At 35.2% G+C, this 23,383-nt stretch overlaps 1 protein-coding gene across 3 annotated transcripts in view; it reads left to right on the top strand.

Annotated features, from left to right (window-relative positions):
• C2CD6 (C2 calcium dependent domain containing 6) overlaps window positions 1-23,383 on the top strand; it is a 184,043-nt gene that overhangs the window by 63,323 nt on the left and 97,337 nt on the right. For 2 of the 3 annotated variants that reach the window (XM_010354949.2, XM_010354948.2), the window contains exons 10-13: window positions 3,858-3,963; window positions 5,843-5,921; window positions 15,231-15,274; window positions 16,388-16,687. In XM_010354949.2, coding sequence (XP_010353251.1) covers window positions 3,858-3,963; window positions 5,843-5,921; window positions 15,231-15,274; window positions 16,388-16,687 — 529 coding nt within the window. The remainder of the gene's footprint in view (window positions 1-3,857; window positions 3,964-5,842; window positions 5,922-15,230; window positions 15,275-16,387; window positions 16,688-23,383) is intronic. The other variant, XM_010354951.2, reaches the window with a different exon arrangement.

Raw genomic sequence — 23,383 nt, 5'->3', positions numbered from 1 at the left:
AGTCTTGCTCTGTTGCTCAGACTCGAGTGTAGTGGCACTATCTCGGCTCACTACAATCTCCACCTCCTGGGTTCAAGCAGTTCTCATGCCTCAGCCTCCGAGTAGCTAGAATTACAGACGTGAGCCACCAAGCCTAATTTTTGTATTTTTAGTAGAGACAGGGTTTCACCTTACTGGCCAGCGTGGTCTTGAACTCCTGATCTCAAGTGATCTACTCACTTTGGCCTCCCGAAGTGCTGGGATTACAGGTGTGAGCCACTGTACCTGGTCCACAGTTTTACATTTTATTTCAGTCATCGAATTCTTCAGCTCTAGGATATCCGTTTGGGTTCTTTTTATATCTATTTATTTGTTGAAATTCTCATTTAAATCATGAATTGTTTTCCTGATTTAATTGTCTATCTGTATTCTCTTATATCTGAGTTTCCTTAAGATCATTATTTTGAATTTTTTTCTGACATTTCACGTATTTCCTTATGATTGGGATCTGTTACTGGAGAATTGTTGTTTTTATTGAAGGTGACGTTTCCTTGCTTTTTCCTAATTCATGTGTCCCTACATTGATTTCTGTGTATCTGATGGAAAAATCACCTCTTTCAATCGTATGTAGTAGATTTCCCAGGGAAATATTTGTATGAATATTGTATGACATCTTGGGATATCAGATTGGTGGGGCACATTGGCCCAGTTCTAGGTAGATTCAGTAGTTCAGTCTTCATATAGTTTTTCAGCTATAATCTATAGTAGTGGTATTTGCAAGTTTCTCAGTAGCCTAGGCTGAGAGAGTCTATAGAGATGGTGGTGTGACTTTGTCAGGGATGGTCTCACTGGGCTGTTTCTTAAATGGGTGGCATGCAGTGGCTTGTCTGACCTGGGAATATGCCTGCCCAGAGCAACTTGTGGGGCTGTTTCTTAGGCCTCAGATGTGGGCACACAGCTCTTCAGCTGGCCTGGAATCCTGTCTGCTAGGGGCAGCCTGTAGGGATATTTCTTGGGCCTGAGATGTGGGTGCACAGCTGCTTTGCTGGCCTGGTGATGTTTTTGCTGGGGGCTGCCCACAGGGCCGTTTCACAGGTCTGGGAGTCAGGTGCAAAGCTGCTCAGGGGCATGGCCACTGGAGGTAGCCTGAGGAGCTGTTTCTCAGGTCCTGAACATGGGCTCTTGGCTACTTGCCCAGCCTGGGGATATGCCTGTCAGGGACAGCCTGCAGGATGGTTTCTCTGGCCCTGGAATTTAATCTGTTTTTAGGCCTAATGATGGAACAGCTTATGGATGTAATACCTCTTTGAATGAGATGAATATGAAAATTGATATGTCCATAAGTAGGGCTACTCGAATTATCAACTTCTAGTGGTTATAGATCTCCTGGTTTAAGGTCTGTTGTAGGGATTATATAAGAATCAAACTTCAGGTCTTCGTAGTCTGTATATTTATACCTAAATATCATTGCTAGTCTATGGTTTTTCAAGTTAGAGAAGAGATACTCATTTTACCTATCATGTATAGGATTCATAAAGACAGTAAAGTAATTAGGATTAAAATAATAGTGAGTAAGATAATTAATACTGTTTCTACTTTTTAAGCATCTATTTTGTGTGGGTTAGTTTAGTTGTTAGTATTAGTGAACTAACATAAAGGACTAAAGAGATAATTAAGAAAATGGTTATTACAGTGTGGTTGTGTAAGTGTAGTTCTTCTATAATAGATGACGCTGCATCTTGAAAGCCTGACTGGAATAGGTATACCACAAAGATATAAAGAATTTTAACTTGTAAATTAACTTTGACAAAGTTATGTAACATTTTTACTAGTATCTTGCTTGTTGAAAAAGTCATAATGGTTATGAGGCTAGCCTGAAACTAGTTATAGGGGGTTTGACTCCTTGCTTTCTTATTTTTAGTTTCTATGTACATGGGCTTTTTGATTGTATAATATGGTTATGGGTGGCCATGAAATCATTCGAGATTTTTAGATGAAAGTTCCACTACTGAGACTTCCCATTTTGAAGTGAAGCCTTCTCAGATTATGAAAATTATTAATATTACTGTTATTAATTAAATAAATGAGCCTATTGATGAAATGGTTTTTCATGTTGTATATACATTAGGGCAGTGACCTATAGTAGACCAGAAGTGTAAGGTCTTACGCTTTAGTTTCTGAAAAAAATATTTAAAATATTATTTTGAACTCATAGATTTAAACATTTGATAGGCTGCAATCCATTGCAATCCATTGCAGGTTTTAATCTTTGTTAAAGTGTGTTGGTCTATTTTATGTGAAATTAATTTGTCTGAATTTTTTGCAGGAGAATTGGCTTAGAAAACGCTTCTAGCTTCACAGATTCACACTTCTGATGTTTTCATTTGGCGTGTGTGTGTGTGTGTGTGTGTGTGTGTGTGTGTGTAGTATAATGGAATGCTTTTTAAGATTTCCTAGGGTCCTGTCCTGGAAGAGATACTTGGCTGGTCAGTTTTGAGTGTTCATAGTGGTTAGGCTGCTCTGGGCCCTTTAGATCTTACCATGAATCTCGAAATGAGAAAAACCCTCCCAGTTTCAACTGCTATTTCCAAATTGTCTCTGCACACTACCAGATTTTTGTACTAAAACTATATTTTATTTATAATGTTCACATCTATATTCATGAATGAGATTAGACTGTAATTTTTCTTTTTCTTAATGTCTTTGTCAGGTTTTATTGTCAAGGCCATTATGTCCTCATGAAATGAATTGGGAAACATTCTCTGTCTTCCATTTAATCCTTGTTAATTATATCTTTAAGTTATTCAAGCTTTTTGAAGTTTCTTGGATTAGAAGATACATCCTTTTTTCACTTGTTTTATTGTGGAAGATATTGTATATGTATTGAATAATTTATATAATCCTTTTTTTCACTTGCTTTGTTGTGGAAGATATTGTATATGTATTGAATAATTATATATATATAATATATATAGTGTTATGGACTGAATGTGTGTCCCCTCAAATTCATATGTTAAAATCCTAATCCCCAATGTGATGTTATTTGGAGGCATTGACTTTGGAAGATAATTAGGGTTAGATTAGGTCATGAGGGTAGGACTATTATAATGATGGGATTAATGCCCTTATAAAAAGAGAAAGAGACACAAGATCCATCTCTTTCCACCATGTGAGGATATAAGAAGGCCATCTGCAAACAAGGAAGACTACTCTCACCAGACACTGGATCTGTCAGCACCTTGATCTTGGACTTCCTGACCTCTAGAACTGTGAGAAATAAATGTCTATTGTTTGGGGGAGGGATAGCATTAGGAGAAATACCTAATGTAAATGATGGGTTGATGGGTACAGCAAACCAACGTCACACATGTATACCTATGTATCAAACCTGCACATTGTGCACAAGTACCCTAGAGCTTAAAGTATATTTTTTAAAAAGTCTATTGTTTAAGTCACCCAGTCTGTTGTATTCTGTTATAGCAGCTCAAACTGACTAAGACTTATGGTTTAAATACTAAGAGTAATACATATTGAATAATTTCTGTAACATGTATATGTAGCCTAAATAATGATGATAAGCCCATTATGTACATATTTATGATTCAGGTTAATAAATACACCACCAGTAATATCAGAAATATGTTTTGTGTACCCTTCTGAGATTACATCCCTGTCCTTAACTGTCCCCATGTAACTAGTACCTTGATTTTTGTTGTAATCATTCCCTTTCCTTTGACTATATCCCTAGACAATATATTGTTGGTTTGTCTCTTTTAGAACATTTTATAAATGGATCACATTGCATGTATTCTTCTGTGAATCATACCATATATATTCTTCTGTCACTTGCTTTTTTCATTCATAACTGATTTCTTTAGGCTGGAAAAGATGAAAAAAGAATATAGAAATCTGAATACATGGATAGACAAAGCTAACTATTTAGAAAGCATTCTAATGCCAAAATTGGAACATAAGGATACTGAGGTAATTGACATAATACATTCTCCTATTTACAGCTTTTAATACTTTTTATTAAGAATGGGATTATGATAATTAAAAGTGATGATCAATTTTTTTGTCCTTGATATAATAAAATACTTTTCATGGTTCAGGTACTTACCTGTTTTGATAATGTGCCATTCAATGAATATTTATTGATAATTTGTAAGGTTTAATAGTTATTGATAATTTATAAGGATGCAATTCATATACCATACAAATGACCCATTTATAGAACTCAGTGACCTTTAGTATATTCACTGAGTTGTGTATCCGTCACCACAGTCAATTTTAGAACATTTTTATCACCTGCGAAAGCAACCCCATACCCTTTAGCCAACACCTCCCAATTTTTCCATCCCCTCCACTAGCCCTAGGCAGCAATTAGTCAACTTTCTAACTCTGTAACTTTAGCCTATTCTAGACATTTCATATAAATGGAATCATACAATATGTTGTCCTTTGTGATTTGCCTCTTTTGCCTGCCATGTTTTTAAGTTTCACCCCTGTTGTAGCATGTACCAGTACTTCATTTTTTTCTCTCTCCAGATAACATTCCATTATTTGGATATACCACATTTTGTTTATGCATTCATCAGCTGATGGGCATTTAGGTTATTTCAATTTAAAAGCTATTATGAATAATGCTGCTATGAACATTTATGTGCAAGTGTATGTGTAAACAAATGTTTTGAATTCTCTTGGGTATATATAAAGGAGTGGAAGCTGGATTGTGTAATAATGCCCTGTTTAGATTTATGAGGAGCTTCCAAACTGTTTTCCACTGCAGCTGCATCATCGTACATTCCAACCAGCAATGTATGAAGGATCAAAATCTTCATCTACCCTTTTTAACTTTTAAAAATTATTATTATACCCGTCCTAGTGGGTTTGAAGTGGTATCTCATTGTGGATTTGATTTGCATTTCTCTAATGACTAATGATGTGAACATCTTTTCATGTGTTTACTGGACATTCATATGTCTTCCTCGGATAAAATTTATTCAAATCCTTTGCCAGTTTTAAAATTGAGTTATTTTTCTTTTTATTGTTAAGTTGTAAGAGTTCTTTGCATTTTCTGGACATTAAACCCTTATCAGAAATGTGAGTAAGGTTTAATATTTAGAAATACACTCTAACCTATACATGTTGACTTGGAAATAAAGGATTCATAGCTCTCTCAATGGATGGATAAAACATTGACTATGATCACAGTCTCAAATGGTAGTTATAACATATTGATATTTTCATGTTTTTTAATGCCTCTGTGATAAATGGGCAGAGTTCTGCTGCTGTTGGATAAACTGATTAGTATTTACCAATACACTATTCATATTTTGGAGACACTTTGGAGGACTTTTTATTAAAGGGACTAAGAACTTAGGGTTCTTATTAAAAGATCAGTATTTTTTAAGTGCACACTGATCACTTTACCTTATAATTCTCCTTAGAATTTTGTAAAGAGACACATCACTTTTAAGTTATAGGCCAAAATGTATTCTAATAAAAAAAGTAATCTGTTTCCTGGGGGTATCTTCTCATACCCCCTGAAGTTACAATATTATGTAATTTATCTTGTAATATTTATCTCCTACATCCATCATTCAAATACTCCATCCATTCTTGGATACCCTTTCTTTGGAACATCAACTCCTGGTCAGAGTATGCGGCTCCTTAAAATAGTGCTGTTTGAACTGCTTTTCTCACAAACCCATCTCCTTCTTGTCTTCTGTAAATTTGGGTGTGGAGGAAGGTGTATTGTATTAAAGTGGTTATGAAGGCAGAGGAAAATGTTTTAGTTCTTCACATATTTTCCCCAATATATTTTCTTTTTTTTTTTTCTTTTTTCTTTTTTTGCTTCCAGGAAACTAATGTGGATGAGGCATCTGAAAACCCGAAAAGTGATCAATCTGAAGAGGAGCTTGAAAATGTTGCAGGAGTAGGTAAGAAACTAATTTGTTTTTTTATTATTAAGATAATTGAAATCAAAGTGATTATATCACAAAAAGACAATTAATAATTTGCTTTAAGTAGATTTCTTTTTTGTTAGGAAATAAATATGCATTTCAGTGTAGTTTCGGCATATGGTAGGTGTGATAATTTTAAAGAACAGTGTTAGACCCTATTAAGAATATTAGAAAGTTTTAAGGCTGGGCACAGTGGCTCACGCCTGTAATCCCAGCACTTTGGGAGGCTGAGGCAGGTGGATCATGAGGTCAGGAGTTCAAGACCAGCCTGGCCAAGATGGTGAAACCCTGTCTCTACTGAAAATACAAAACATTAGCCCAGCACGGTGGCAGGCGCCTGTAATCCCAGCTACTTGGGAGGCTGAGGCAGGAGAATCACTTGAACTCGGAGGGCGGAGGTTGCAGTGAGCCGAGATCTCGTCACAGCACCCCAGCCTGGGTGACAGAGTGAGACTCCATCTCAAAAAAAAAAAAAAAAAGAAGTTTTAATGCTGCTTTATTTTATTTTTAAATATTATTATTATTGTTATTATCATCTGAGACAGGGTCTAGTTCTGCCACTCAGCCTGGAGTACAGTCGCACAACCACAGCTCACTGCAGCCTTAATCTCCCGGGTTCAACCAGTCTTCCCACCTTAGCCTCCCAAGTAGCTGACACTACAGGCACATGCCACTATGCCTAGCTAATTTTTGTATTTTTTTTGTAGAGACAGGATTTTGCCATGTTGCCCAGACTGGTCTCAAACTCTTGAGCTCAAGCAATCTTCCTGCCTTGAATTCCCAAAGTGCTTGGATTACATGCATAAGCCACCATGCTTGGCCAATGCTCTTTTACTTTTTTAAGGATGAGAAAAAAGTTAAACTATTAACTATGACCTGTGAAAAGGCATTTTTATTAGACATTGCGAGCAATAGAGCTATTGGTCTCTTTTATGTAGAGGAGTGTGTTTATGCAGAGGAGTGTGTGTGTGTGTGTGTGTGTGAAAAAGTGTGGCAGAGGAAGGAGAGGAAATTAGATTAGCGTTACATTTGAGAATTTATCGTAAAGTATCAGTAAGAGATTTAATAAATGGACTGTTGATACTGTCTTTTAAAAATCTCTTAAATTCACTAAGAAAGCAAGTTAAAGTATAGTACTACACTTTAAAATACATAATAATATAACTTAAAGTCTTGGATTCTGCAGGTATGGAATGGAATAATGACTTACTGTTATAAGACTTTTGTCACACATTAATCGTCTCTTTCGTCTCCACTTCTAATTCTCTGGCTATATCAGGCTTTTGAAAGATTCATTTCCTAACTTCTAGGAATCTACCAGCCTAGCAAAGATACTACCTCTTTAGCTAACTCTTTACCTGAAACATTCAAGTTTTAGATATAGGATAATCATAGTTCCTCTCTTCAATATCACTGGAAGAATGGAGGGTAACTTTTTCAGTCACTGGTGGTAGCTATCTTTTTTTCTTTTACTTTTTTTTCCACTTACTCAAAGATTGGTTGCATATATATTTACAATGGTTATATCCTCTTGATGTATTGATCCTTTATCATCATATAATGCCATTTTTGCATCTTTTTACAGTTTTTGACTTGAAGTCTATTTTTTATGTGAATATGGCCACTCCTGCTCTTTTTAAGTTTCCATTTTCATGGAATACCTTTTTCCATTCCTTCACTTTCAGCCTATGTGTGTCCTTAAACCCAAAGTGAGTCTCCTCTACATAAAATACACTTGGGTCTTGTTTTTATATCTATTTTGTTACTCTGTGTCTTTCAACTGGGGAGTTTAATCCATTTACATTTAAAGAATTATTGCATTATTAAGGACTTACTATTGCCATTTTTTACATTGTTTCTGTCTGTCTTGTAATACTTTTGCCTATCTTTTTCTGACATGCTATCTTTCCTTGCATTTCACTGATGTTTTTGTATTGATATGCTTTGGTTCCTTTCTCTTTGCTTCTCGTGTGTCGTCTTTTATTCTCAATAAATATAGATTCAAAACTAGTCAACAAAATACTGACAGACTGAATTCAATAGCATATTAAAAGGAGCAAATGGAATTTAACTCCAGGATGCAAGGATGTTTCATCATACAGAAATCAATTAATGTGATACACTACATCGACTGTATGTAGGATTAAAAACCGCATGATTATTTCAACAGATGTGAAAAAGTATTTGACAAACTTCAACAGCCTTTTAGGATAAACACCTTCAAAAAACTAGATATAGTAATAAAGTAGCTCAATATATTAATAAGAAAGGCTATAAATGAAAAGCCTGTAGCAAATACCATACTCAACAGTGAAAAACTGAACACTTTTCCTCTAAGATCAGAAACAGCTCAAGGATGTTCATTCTGCCCCTTCTGTTAAACATAGTACTAGAAATCCTAGTCAGAGCAATCAGGCAAGAAAAAAAATAGAAAGTATCCAAATCAGAAAGGAAGAAGTAAAATTATCTTTGCAGATGGCAGGATCTTACATACAGAAAATTCTGTAGACTCCATACAAAAAGACCTGTTAGAACCAATAAATGAATTCAGTAAAGTTGCAGGAGATAAAACCAACACAGAAAAATCAGTTGTGTTTCTACACACTAACAGTGAACTACCCAAAAAAGAAATCAAGAAAATAATTCCAGTTTACAATAGCATCAGAAAGAATAAAATAATTAGGAATAAACTTTTCAAAGGAGGTGAAAGACCTTGCACACTGAAAACTAAAAAACATTGATAATGAAAAAGAAAATAAAGGGAAAGATATCCTGTTTTCTTGAGTTTGAAGATTTAATACTGTGAAAATGTTCATACTACCCAAAGCAGTCTACAGATTCAGTGCAATCTCTATCAAAATTCTAATGGTGTTTTTCACAGAAGTAGAAAAAGCAATCTCAAAATTTATATGGAACCACAGAAGACTCTGGATAGTCAAAATCATCTTGAGAAAGAAGAACAAGGCTGGAGGTATCACACATTCTGATTTCAAAATATATTACAAAAATATAGCAATTAAAATAGCATGGACTGGCATAAAGATAGACATATAGACCAACAGAATAGAAGAGGGAGCCTAGAAATAAACCCATATAAATGTGATGAACTGATCTTTGAGAAGTGTGCCAAGAATACACAATAAGGAAAGAATAGTCTTTTCAGCAAATGGTGTTGGGAAAACTGGATATTCAAATGCAAAAGAATTGAAATTAGACTTTTGCTTAACACCATAAACAAAAATCAGCTCTCAATGGATTAATGACTTAAATGTAAGACTGGAAACTGTAAAACTCCTAGAAGAAAACATAGGGGAAAATCTCATTGACACCTGGTGTTGGCAATAATTTATTGGATAAGACACCAAAGGCACAGGCAACAAAAGCAAAAACAGACAGTGGGGCTATGTCAAATTAAAAAGCTTCTACACAGTGAAGGAAACAATAGAGTGAAGAAGAAACCTACAGAATGAGGGAATATATTTGCAAACCATATATTTGATAAAGGGCTAATATTCCAAAACATATAAGGAACTTTTTCAACTCAATAGCAAAAAAATAAAAAAAGGTGGACTGAGCACTTGAATACATATTTATCCAAAGAAGACATTACAAATGTCCAACGGGTATACGAAAAGGTGCTCATCATCATTAATCATCAGGGAAATACAAATTAAAATCATAATAAGATACGACACCTGTTAGGATGGCTATTACTGAAAAGTCAAGAAGTCAACAAGTGTTGGCAAGGATGTGAAGAAATTTGAACCCTAGTACACTGTCGGGGGAATGTAAAATGATGCAACTGCTTTTGAAAACAGCGTGGAGGTTACTCAAAAAAATGACAAATAGATAAATCATATGATCCTGCCATTTCACTTCTGGGTGTCTATCCAAAAGAATTGAAATCAGTATCTCAAAGCAGTATTTGCACTCCTATGTTTATTGCCATGTTACTATAGTCAAGATGTAGAAACAACCTAAATGTCATAGATGAATGGATAAAGAAAATGTGGTATACACACATAATTCAGAGACATTGCAGGTTCAGTTCTAGACCACCACAATAAAGCAAGTCATATGATTTTTTTTTTATTATTATACTTTAAGTTCTAGGGTACATGTGCATAACATGCAGGTTTGTTACATATGTATACTTGTGCCATGTTGGTGTGCTGCACCCATCAACTCGTCAGCACCCATCAACTCGTCATTTACATCAGGTATAACTCCCAATGCAATCCCTCCCCCCTCCCCCCCGCCATGATAGGCCCTGGTGTGTGATGTTCCCCTTCCCAAGTCCAAGTGATCTCATTGTTCAGTTCCCACCTATGAGTGAGAACATGCGGTGTTTGGTTTTCTGTTCTTGTGATAGTTTGCTGAGAATGATGGTTTCCAGCTGCATCCATGTCCCTACAAAGGACGCAAACTCATCCTTTTTTATGGCTGCATAGTATTCCATGGTGTATATGTGCCACATTTTCTTAATCCAGTCTGTCACAGATGGACATTTGGGTTGATTCCAAGTCTTTGCTATTGTGAATAGTGCCACAATAAACATACGTGTGCATGTGTCTTTATAGCAGCATGATTTATAATCCTTTGGGTATATACCCAGTAGTGGGATGGCTGGGTCATATGGTACATCTAGTTCTAGATCCTTGAGGAATTGCCATACTGTTTTCCATAATGGTTGAACTAGTTTACATTTTTGTTTCCTAGGGCATATAAACATTACATTTACACTATACTATTGTTTATTAAATAAAGTGTGCAATAGCATTATGTAAAAAATCAATATACATGACTTAATTTTAAAATACTTAATTGCTGGCTGGGCACAGTGGCTCATGTATATAATACCAGCACTCTGGGAGGCCAAGGTAGGAGGATTGCTTGAACCCAAGACTTCAAGGGTGGGGTGCATCAGGTAGGATCATGCCACTACACTTCAGCCTGAGTGGCAGAGCAAGACCCTATCTCAAAAAATTGAGAGGCCAGGCGCTGTGGCTCAAGCTTGTAATCCCAGCACTTTGGGAGACAGAGGCGGGCAGATCACCTGAGGTCAGGAGTTCAAGACCAGCCTGGCCAACATGGTGAGACCCTATCTCTACTAAAAATGCAAAAATTAGCCCAGTGTGGTGGCTCATGCCTGTTGTCCCAGCTACTTAGGAGGCTGCTGAGACATGAGAATCTCTTGAACCCGGGAGGTGGAGGTTGCAGTCAGCTGAGATACGCCACTGCACTCCAGCCTGGGCAACACAGTGAGATGAGACTCCGTCTCATATATATATATACACACACACACACATACACATATATATACACACACATATATATACACATATATGAGGTTGGGTTTTCTTGTAAATTATATATATATATATATATATACTGATCAAGGTGGTATTTGTTGAAGGTTGGAGTGGCTGTGGCAATTTTAAAAAATAAGACAACAATGAATTTTGCTGCATCAGTTGGCTCTTACTTTCATGAAGGATTTCTCTGTAGTATGCGATGCTGTTTGATAGCATTTTACCCACAGTAGAACTTCTTTCAAAATTGGAGTCAGTCCTCTTAAACCCTGCTGCTGCTTTGTCAACTAAGTTTATATAGAATGCTAAATCCTTTGTTGTCATTTTAGCAGTGTTCACAGCATCTTCGGCAGTAGATTCCATCTCAAGAAACCACTTTCTTTGCTCATCCATAAGAAGCAATTCCTCATCCATTTAAGTTTTGTAATGAGATTGTAGCAATTTACTCAACCTTCAGGCTTCACTTCTAATTATAGCTCTCTTGCTATTTTCATCACATCTGTAGTTACTTTCTCTACTGAAGTTTCACTGAACATCTTAAAGTCATCCGTGAGGGTCGTAATCAACTTCTTCCAAATTCCTGTTGATATTTTGAGCTCCTCTCCTGAAGCACAAATGCTCTTAATGGCATCTAGAATGGTGAATCCTTTGCAGAAGATCCCTCAGAGGAATTATGTAAGGCAGCTAAAGCCTTATAAAATGTATTTCTGAAATAAGAGGACTTGGAAGTTGAAATTACTCCTTGATCTGTGAGCTGCAGAATGGATCTGTGTTAGCAGGCATGAAAGCAACATTAATGTCCTCAGACATTTCCATCAGAGCTCTTGGATGACCAGGTGCATTGTCACTGAGCAGTAATATTTTGAAAGATATCTTGTTTTCTGAATAGTAAGTCTCAACAGCGAGCTTAAAATATTCAGTAAACCATGCTGCAAACAGGTCTGCTGTCCATGCTTTGTTGTTCCATTTATAGAGCACAGGCAGAGTAGACTTGACGTAAATGTTAAGGGCCCTAGGATTTTTAGAATGGTAAATGAGCATTGGCTTCAATTTAAAGTCAGTAGCTGCATTAGCCTCTAAGAGAGTTGGCCTGTCCTTTGAAGCATTGAAGTCAGGCATTGAGTTCTCCTCTCTAGCTGTGAAAGTCCTAGATGACATCTTCTTCCAGTATAAGGCTGTTTCATCTACAATAAAAACCTATTTAGTGTAGCCACTTTCATCAGTTATCTTAGCTAGATCTTCTGGGTAACTCGCTGCAGCGTCTACGTCAGCACTTGGCTGCTTTACCTTGCACTTTTGTGTTACAAAGATACTGTCTTTCCTTAAACCTCACGAACCAACCTTTGCTATCTTCAAGGTTTTCTTCTGCAGCCACTTCACCTCTCTCAGCTTGCACTGGATTGAAGAGAGTTAGGGACTTTCTTTGGATTAGGCTTTGGCTTAAGGGACTGTTTGTGGCTGGTTTAATCTGTCCAGACCATTAAAATTTTTTCCATATCTGCAATAAGCTGTTTTGCTTTCTTATCATTTGTGTATGGAATAGCACTTCTAGTTTCCTTCAATAATTTTTTCCTTTGCATTCACAGCTGGGCTGTTTGGTGCAAGAGGCCTAGCTTTTGGACTGTCTCAGCTTTCAACATGCCTTCCTCAGTAAGCTTAATCATTTCTAGCTTTTGATTTGAAGTGAGGGATGTGCAAATCTTCTTTCACTTGAACACTCAGATCCATTATGGGGTTATTAATGGCCTACTTTCAATATTGTTCTGTCTCAGGGAATAGAGAGGCCAAGGAGAGGAAGAAAGATGGGGGAACAGCCAGTCAGTGGCATAGTTAGAACACACACAACATTTATAAATTAAGTTTGCCATCTTACAAAAGTCTAATACCCAGCATTTATAAGGAACTTAAACAAATTTACAAAAAAACAAAAACAAAAACAAAAAAAACCTCGTTAAACAGTGGGCAAAGGACATGAACAGACACTTTTCAAAAGAAGACACACATGTGGCCAACAGGTATATGAAAAAATGCTTAACATCACTGATCATTAGAGAAATGCGAATCAAAACCATAATGAGATACCATCTCACACCAGTCAGAATGGCTATTATTAAAAAGTTAAAAAATAACAGATGCCAGCAAGGTTGCAGAGAAAAAGGAATGCTTATACACTTTGGTGGGAGTGTAAATTAGTTCAACTACTGTGGAAGACAGTGTGGTGATTCCTCAAAGACCTAAAGACAGAAATGCCATTTGACCCAGCAATCTCATTCCTGGGTATACACCCAAAGGAATCTAAATCATTCTTTTATAAGGACACATGCCTGGGTATGTTCATTGCAGTACCATTCACAATAGCAAAGATATGGAATCAAGCTAAATGCCCATCAATGGTAGACTGGATAAAGAAAATGTCACACATATACACCATAGAATACTATGCAGCCATAAAAGGAATGAGATCATGTCCTTTCCAGGAGCATAGATGGAACTGGAGACCATTATCCTTAGCAAACAAATGCAGGAACAGAAAACTAAATACCACATAGTCTCACTTATAAGTGGGAGCTAAATGATGAGAGCACATGGACACATGGAGGGGAACAACACACACTAGGGCCTATCAGAGAGTGGAGGGTAGGAGGAGGCAGATGATCAGGAAAAACAACTAATGGATACTAGGCTTAATACCCGGGGATGAAATAATCTGTACAACAAACCCCCATGACAAAAGTTTACCTATGTAACAAACCTGCACATATACAATTGAATTTAAAAGTTAAATTTTTTTTTAAAAGTTTGCTATCTTAGATGGGTGTGGTTTGTGGTGCCCCTCAACAATTACAATAGTAACATCAAAGATCACTGGTCATAGAGTACCATAAAAGATATTATAATAATGAAAAAGTTTGAAATATTTTGAGGATTACCAAAATGTGATGCAGAGACACAAAGTGAATGGAAACATGGCACCAATAGTCTTGCTCAATGCAAGGTTGCCACAGACCTTCAATTTGTACAAAACACAGTATCTTAGAAGTGCTATAAAAAGAGATATGCCTGTCTACATACAATGGAATATCATTCAGCATTTAAAAAGAAGGAAATCCTGCCATATGTGACAACGTGGATGGACCTTGAGGACATTATACTAAGTGAAATAAGCCAGTCACAGAAAGACAAATATTGCATGATGCCACGTATGTGAGGTATATGAAATAGTCAGAGTAGAATGCTGGTTGCCTGAGGCTAGGGAGAGGGGCAAATAGGGAATTGTTTTTCAACAAATATAAAGTTTAAGTTTTGCAAGATGATAAAAGTTCTAGAGATCTGCTTTACAACATTGTGCTGATAGTTAATATTATTGTGCTTTACACTAGAAAATTTGTTAAGAGGATAGGTCTCATGTGAATTGTTCTTACATTTAAAAGAAAAGAAAAAAAAAAAAGAGCTGAACAAAGTCATGTAGTTGTGACCATAGCAAATTTTTTTGCTAGAATTCTGCCTCAGTTATTTATTTTCTTTTTGTCCCTTTTAGGTTTTCCCTTTTTACATGCTAAATATGTATTCCTTATATTTCTAGGAAAATTTTACAAGTATTTCAACCAGCCTTCTTTGAATGGTCCTTTTTTGTCTAATTTCATACACCCTTATTCTAGTCTCTTCTTCCAATCCCGGTCCCATCACTTACCATCTGGAGTTTATTTCCTCTCAACTTTAAAAAAATATAGCATGTACCCGTGTTTGTGTCTTGTATTTATGGATCTGAAATGTTATCATTTACCACTCCCCCATCTTCCCAGAGATTCATCAGCTTGTTTATAGTAAGTAGTGTTTATGTTTGGACAGCTGCTTTGATTTAAGTTGCTCTTTGTTTTTAGTGAGAAAAAAATGTAATAGTATTTTATCAATGTGCATACGTATGTTTATTGTTTTTATGTAAAATAAAATACCCCCATTAATTTTTAAGCAGATATCCCTCTTGTAAATGAGGAAGCTGAAACTACTCCAAATGAGGTAAGGGAAATTGGAAGAGAACTTTTAATAGTCATTATTTTATAAAGGGATACAATATTTATAAATGGAGAAATATTTATAGATAGAGAAAGGCATCCGAGAAGTTACTCAGTTGTTTTATGGTTTCTATTATGGCAATATCTGTATAGTTACACTCTTGAAAGAGCCTTCTGCATAAAACAGTAACATTTAAAAATATGAAGATAGGGGACAAAATGTGTTGAGGAAGAGATGGAGAAACAAGAAAAAAGCATGAAGTTCTACATAAGATCTTAGAAATAAGTGCCATAGACCTAACTGCAGTTTTCACTCTTTCTCACCAAAATCTTTTATCATATTGTAAACTTTGCACAGGAAATAATATTCTATAGTTTATAATAGAAATAAACAGAACATAGAGTTTACATAATATAATTTGCTTTTCAGCTAAATTTACATAAGGTATTCATTCCATAAAGCAGTGGATCCCCATGTAAACCAATGAGGAGTAAAATGTTCACTTACTGCTTGACAAATAGGATTTAATGATTTCCATTCCTGGATCAGTGGCTCCCAAATGCCAGTTGAAGAGTCAGTATGTCTCACTATTTTCCCCAGTTCAAGGAGAGTGAAAGAAGATAATACAGAGAATTTTTCATAAAGCTAAATTTATTTAGTTTAATAGGCCATCCTTTATTTTACAATATTGTTCTTTGTACTGTGGTGCTATTAATATTCTCTTTATTTTCTTACATAGTTGTGATTTATGATATCATTCCTTGTGCATTTTGCTATTAAAATTTCCTTTGTTTCATGATATATTGGTGGCAGTATAATAATAGTAGAATGTCAGACCCTCAGATTTTTTATTTTGAGATGTCGCTGATTTATAGATTTGGATATATGAGAACCACTGCTTTATCATTTTTATGGATAGTATTCTACAGTCCATGGTTTCAGGCAAGTGAAGAATTTCACATGTTTATTAAGGAATGTAAAATTTATAAATAATAATGGTAATTTGTTATGATAAAGGATAAGAGTATAATTGATTTTGAGTCATTTTCTTAATTTGTAAAATTTTCCAGTCAATAATGATTAATTGGTAGTTTGTTTTATTGCTGTATTTTCTAGTTACTGGATAATGATTCTGAGAAAGGCCTGACTGTACCAACTTTGAACCAACTGGACCAAGATAATTCAACTGCTGATGCTTCTAAAAGTGATGAATCAACACCTTCACCCACAGAAGTGCACTCCTTGTGCACTATTTCTAACCAGGAAATAATAAAAGCAGGCAGAGTACCACCTTTAGGTGAACGTCAATCAGAAAGCATGCCAGACAGAAAAATGGAAAATGTGTTTTCTCCATCAGAAGTAAAATTAAAAGATAACTATCCAAGCATTTTAAAAGCAGACTCATCTCTATCAGAGGTAAATTTGAGGAGTATCTGTATAAATCCAAAGAGAAGGAACTTAGTTTCATCTCCAACAGAAATTAGCTGGCAAAACAACAGTCTTAACTTAGCTGAAAGGAAGAACACAGGCTTAGTTTCCACCAGATTAAAAATTAAAAGGTAGCTTTCAAAGCCAAGACCCAAAAGAAGGCCTTGAGCTCAAGGTGTCTGCCCTTATATTAGAAGTATAAGACTAGGGACACAAAATAATCTATTTTAAAAAATTAAATACGAATAAATTGAAAATGCATTCAAATGTCTCCAAGTGGAAATGTGTCTAAGTATATTAAATATTCCTACTTTACTTATATCAATCAAGAAATATGGATAAAAAACTTTCAAGAAAAGCAAAGTGATTTGAGATGCCAGTAATACAAATTAATCTCATGGGTTGGTAATTCAGCTGAAAGTGTAACAACAATAACAAAATGTAAATTCAAAGGAAATTTAAAAGCCTGGAAGTTCTTCAGTGGAAATTCTTAATAAAACTATTATATTATAGGAAATAGCATATGTTCTCCTTATTACAAATAATTTTATAGTTAAAAATGAGAGTAAGAGTGTGAATTTAAAGGTACATCAAATTCTAGACTTTCTCAAAATGACAGCCATTCTACTTACATCTTTATATCTTATTGGAATCACTATTACAGGTAGTTCATCAAATGATATAAAAAGAAATATAGGTCAGAAGATAAAGAATTTGAGTTCTAAGTAAGATTATGCTTCTAAATACTAGCTTGGGCATCTAAGTCTCTAGATCTATTTTTCTCATTATTTGAATGGTAGATCAGACTAGGTCATTTCTAAATTCTCTCCCAAATTTCAAAAGGTATAATTTTAACTGGGAATTATTCTCAATTACCTATGTCAATAGCTTAATTAATACAACTTAAAAATAGCATTCTTGGTTTTTCTAAATGTTCTGAAAGTAATGCACAGTCACAGAAAATTTAGAAAATGGAGAGAAATGTAAAAGAGAAAATAAAAGCAGTTATAATTCTACTGCTACATTTAACAATTTTATTTTCTTTTAGTCTTTCTTATGCATATATACATATATCTTTTATGAATTTTAAAAGCTTGAATCAAAATAAACATATAATTTTTATTTTTTGATTTTACATGCATGCCACTTGAATTTTCTTAAAAATTTGCAAGATGTAGAATATCCTCAAATATTAATATTCCATAAGTTTTTAAACAGTTTTCATATTGTTGGATATTAAGTTTGAAATTAACATTCTTTTGCTTATTTATTTGGATCTGTGGATCTGTGATTATCTCCTAATGTATTTACAGAAATGGCATGCTAACAAATTGCTCTCCAGAAAGACTGTACCACTTTACATTCTTACCAACAGTATTTGAGTATTAATGGTCTTTTAAATAATGATTAACACTTTTTCTTGCTCATTAGTCATTTTGGTTTTCCCTGCTATGAGTAGACAGATCATGTCCTTTGTCCATTTTTTTCTTTTGAAGACTTGGGGTTTTTTAGGTTTTATAATGAGCTCTTTTTATTTTCAAGATATTAACCACTTGTATAGGCACATAGTTTGTAGTTTACCTTTTAATTTATGTATTACATTCAATCTGACTTCCAAAATATTCAATTTTCACTTGATAAGTAAGTTATTTATTGCTGTATAACAAACCACTCCAAAACCAAGTGGATTGAAAAAAAAATTTTATTATCTCTCAAGATACTGGGGGGTTGACTTGCTTGTTGGGCAGTCCTTCTGCTCCACTTAATGTTGGATGTTAGATGGACTTACAGTTATCTTGGAGCTTGATTGATCTGGAACACTCATGATCACTCACTTACATGTCTGACACCTTGAATAGCTGTTAAGGCTGGGCTCAGCTGGGATGTAAGAACATCTGGTTTGATGTATCTGTTTCCTTCTTTCTGTCTCAGATATATATGTGTGTGTGTATGTGTGTGTGTGTATATATATATATATATACACACACACACATACACACCTCAGATTAGATAGATAGATAGATAATATATAGATCTCTCTTTCCATGTAATCTTGGGAATTAGCCTTCTCTCTCTCCATGGGGCTTCTTCTTGTGGTCTTTCTATATAATCTGTCTAACAAGGCTGCTGAGCTTTTTATGTGGCAGCTCAAGGCTTCCAAAATGCAAAAACAGAAACTTCAGGTCCTCTTAAGACATAGGCTTGGGATGAGCACAGGGTCACCCTCACTACCTTCTGTCAATTACAGCAAGTCCCATGCTCAGTCCTGATTCAGTATGGGAGGGGACTACAGAAGGGCATGAATCTTGGGAGGGGTTGTACATTGGGGACCATATTTGGAGATTAACTAAGTTCCAAGTAAGTCATATTCCTCCCACATGCAAAATATACTCACTTCACTCCCAAGATCCTCAATGTCATGCTATTACTGTATCAAGCTCAGGCTTGAACTGCAAAATTTTATTATCTAACCTTTTATTATCTAACTAAGGTTCATGTGGGTGAGTCTCTTTAGGTATGACTCCTCTCAAACTTAAAATCTATGAATTGAAGAGACCAGTTATCTGTCCCCTACATACAATGACAAGCCAACAACAGGAAAATTGGAACAGACACTTCCGTTATAAAGGTAGAGGGAGGGAAAGCATGAGGCATACATCAGTCAGTTGACCATAGTAATTCTGAAGTTCTTGTTCTTGCCCTCACATTTTAGCCTTACCCTTTGAATAATCCTTTTTCCATAAGAAATACTTTTGTTTCTAGTTGCAGCCCATGTTCTGTGTGTGGGAAGTTGAAAGTTCAAATGTGTCTTTTCATTTTTGCTTTTAGTGAAGACTGAAATTTCACATATGTGTCTTTTCTTTCTAAACTACCCCTGTTCCTTTCAGTGCAAGATGCTATTATTCTTTTAAAGATTTTGTGGGCTTCCTGTGTATCAAATTAAGATCTAAATTAGTCAAATGTTACACTTCTAAATATCTTCAAGTCAGACCCCTATTTCCTTGGGCTGAGAGTCAGGGTGCTGTGGCAGGTGCTGTGGCAAAATGTCCTTAAGAAATTTAGAAGTGCCCTTGTCTGGCAAAGAAGGCCTAAGTTGCTACTTAAGATTCTTAAAATAATTTTTTGCCTAGCTGAGTAGGCCTATGAGTCACCACCTTAAATCTTTTTGAGGTCTTAACAGATCTTACAGCCATACCCTTGTCATCTTAACCCTGAAACACATTCCTATGAACCCATAACTGAGTCCCCAGTGACTTCTATATTACCAAATGTGGTTATCAGTTCTCAGTCCTCATCTCTGTGACTACTTAGCCACATTTGACAAAATAGTTCCACCCTTTTTGTCTTGAAACTGATATTTTTCACTGGCCTTTTGTAATATTACATTCTCCTAGTTTTCTTCCTTCTTCATTGGCTACTCTTTGCTGGGGAGGTCTCCTCTTCCAATTTCGAAATGTAAGATTGTCTCACACCCAGTCCTTGTATTTTATTTTTTCTCTAACCTTTCTAGGTTATTCATTCAGCCCTGTAACTTTAAATATAATTTGTAAATGAATAACTCCCACATCTTGGGGCTCTTCCATGAACTCCTGGAGTGTATATGTAAAAACTTACTTCACTTAGGTATCTTATAGAAATGTCAAACTTAACATGACGAAGACTGAATTCTTAATTTCACCTCCACTAACTTAGATTCCCTCCTCTTAATGTTCCCTATTCATTTAATCTTTTCAGCATATAAACATTCCAGGCATTATTTCTAGGTCAATGAAATGTGTTGTTGAACATAAAAGACAAAAATAAATGTTCCTGTGGAGCTTATATTCAAAAAATACAAAAATAAATGTTCTTGTGGAGTTTATATTCTTATAAATGGCACCTCTAAACTATTAAGACCAATACCGTAGGAGTCAACCTTGATATTGTGGTTTCTCTCATCTCTTATATCCAGTCCACCATCAAGTCTTGTTAATTCTGTATTCAAAATGTATCTGAAATCCATCACTGTCATTGCTATCACCTTGACTTAGACCAAGCTACTTTCATCTCTCCTGTCTGCTATAAAACCTGAGTTTTCCTGCTTCCAATTTTGCCTCTGTCTAGTTTGTTCTTCTAATAGCAGCAAGACCGATCTTGTAAAGATGTAATCTAAATCATGTCACTCCTCTGATCAGTATTCTTCAATGGCATGTTTTCATGCCTGGAATAAAGTCCAAACTTCTCACCATCATCTATAATGCCCCCACTTAATATTTCTGTCCTCATGTGTTAGCATGTTTCCCTTTGTTCACTCTGCTTCAGCTACATTAGTCTTCTTACTATTCCTTGAACAAACCAAACTTATTCCAGCCTCAAGGTCTTTCTAATATTCTTCTCCATCAGGGGAATGCTCTCCCCCACAGATCTTCTCAGGGTTCATTCATTCACACCATTTAGGACTCTGCTCAGATGTTCCCTCCTTAATGGAGGACGGATTGGGGGGCTCCTCTGACCACTCTATGTAAAGTAATTGTTTACCCATCCACCCTCCTCCATTCCTAGTATTCTTTCTTCATATATCATTTCCTGGTATCATATTATGTTTCTTTATTCATTTATTGTCTGTTACTCCCGTTTGACTTTAAATTACAGATAGTACTGAGATTTAGTCTTATTTACCACTGTATCTTACTATCTAGTAATAATAATGAGTATTTTAAACTTAATACATACATAATTAGAGCTCTTACTACTTAGAACTCACTACTAATAGTGATGAGTCCATGTTAGGCAGTAGTAAACATCTGTTGAATTAGTTTAGTTAAAAATATTGCAGGGTCTTGAGGCATTTGCTGTGGAAACTCTGAATATATTATATTATAACTCCTGGGCCTCACTGTATGTAGTTAAGTCAATCACATAGTCATAGGAAATGCAATCATTTTAATACTCTTAAGGTGGATGAACCATCTAGCTCTGACACACTAAATGTCAGGCATAAGGCTGCAAGATTATTTCCACAAAGGGCAAATGATAAGAGCTCTAATAATGTATGAGTCTTTGAGTTCAAAAGCCTGTAGGGTCTGCAGAAGATTAGGGTTAAGGAAGGCAGAGAGTGATATATGTGACATCATTAACCTCGTATCTCCTATTCATCCATTTTATATAACTGCCCTCTTTAAGCCATGAATTCCATTCATTAAATTTAAATCCCTTACTAATGATTGATGGTACTGTTGGGAAATATGCCATAATCTCCCCAAAACATTGTCCTTGCTAATTCTGTACTTTGAATCAACCAAAACCATGCATGTGAAATGCACCTTGCAATTATTTTATCCACAGCCTTTTAAATTTTATTTTTAATTTTAAATTTCATTTTTTCATAAAAAATTTAATTGACAAATAATTGTGTATATTCATTAGATACAATGTGATCTTATAATCTACGTATATATTATAGAGTTGATCCATATAATTAACATATCTATTTCCTCACCAATTTATCATTTTTTTGTAGTGAGAACTTTAAAAATGTATTTTAGTAACTTGGAAATATACATTATTATTAACTGTGGTCACCATGCAGTGGAATAGATTACTAGAACTTATTTCTGCATTCTAAGTGAAACTTCATGCCTCTTTGAACATCTTTCTTTTTCTCACCTCTTTTCTTCCCATTCACCCAGCCTCTGGTACCCACCTTCTCTGTTTCTATGAGATCAACTTTTTAAGATTTCACACATAAATGAGATAATGCAGTATTTGTCTTTCTGTGTCTGACTTATTTCATTTTGCATGATGTCTTCCAGTTTTATCCATATTATCACAAATGACAGAATTTTCTTCTTTTTTAAGGCTGTGTAGTATTCCACTGTGTACACATTTCTTTATCCATTGATCTGTTGATAGACACTTAAGTTGCTTTCATATCTTAGATATTATAATAGCACAACAGTAAACATGGGGATGCAGATATCTCTTTGATACACCAATTTCACATCTTTTGGATACACACCCAGAAGTAGTATTGCTGTACCATATGGTAATTCTATTGTTAGTTTTATTGGGAACCTCCATACTACTTTCTAAAATGGCTGTACTAATTTATATTCCCACAAATAGTGTACAGGGGTTCCCTTTTCTCCATATCCTTGCCAATGCTTATCATTCTTCTTTTTGATAATAGCTCTTGTAACAGGCGTGAAATGATATCATATTGTAGTTTAAATTTGCATTTCTCTGATGATCAGAGATATTGAGTATTTTTAATCTATCTATTAGCCTTTCATATGTCTTCCTTTGAGCAATGTCTTTTCAGATCCCTTGCTCATTTTAAAATTAGGTTATTTGTTTTCTTGCTTTTGAGTTGTTTGTCTACCTTATATATTTTGAATATTCGCCCCTTGTCAGCTGTATGGTTTGCAGGTATTTTCTTCCAGTTCATGTTTTGTCTCTTCACTCTGTTCATTGTTTCCTTTTCTGTACAGAAACTTTTGATTTGATGCAACTCCATTTGTCTATTTTTGCTTTTGATGCCTGCATTTTTGGAGTCCTATCCAATAAATCATTGCATAGACCAGTATTGTGGAGATTTTCCCTTATGTTTTCTTCCATTAACTTTACAATTCCCCATTTCCACATCTTACATTTAAGTCTTTTATACATTTTGAGATGATTTTTGTGTATGGTGTGAGATAAGTG

Source organism: Rhinopithecus roxellana, chromosome 14 (assembly GCF_007565055.1).
Source record: "Rhinopithecus roxellana isolate Shanxi Qingling chromosome 14, ASM756505v1, whole genome shotgun sequence".
Classification (NCBI taxonomy): Eukaryota; Metazoa; Chordata; class Mammalia; order Primates; family Cercopithecidae; genus Rhinopithecus; species Rhinopithecus roxellana.
Note: the sequence above shows the minus strand (reverse complement) of the source record. Positions and strands in the feature narration are given on the sequence as shown.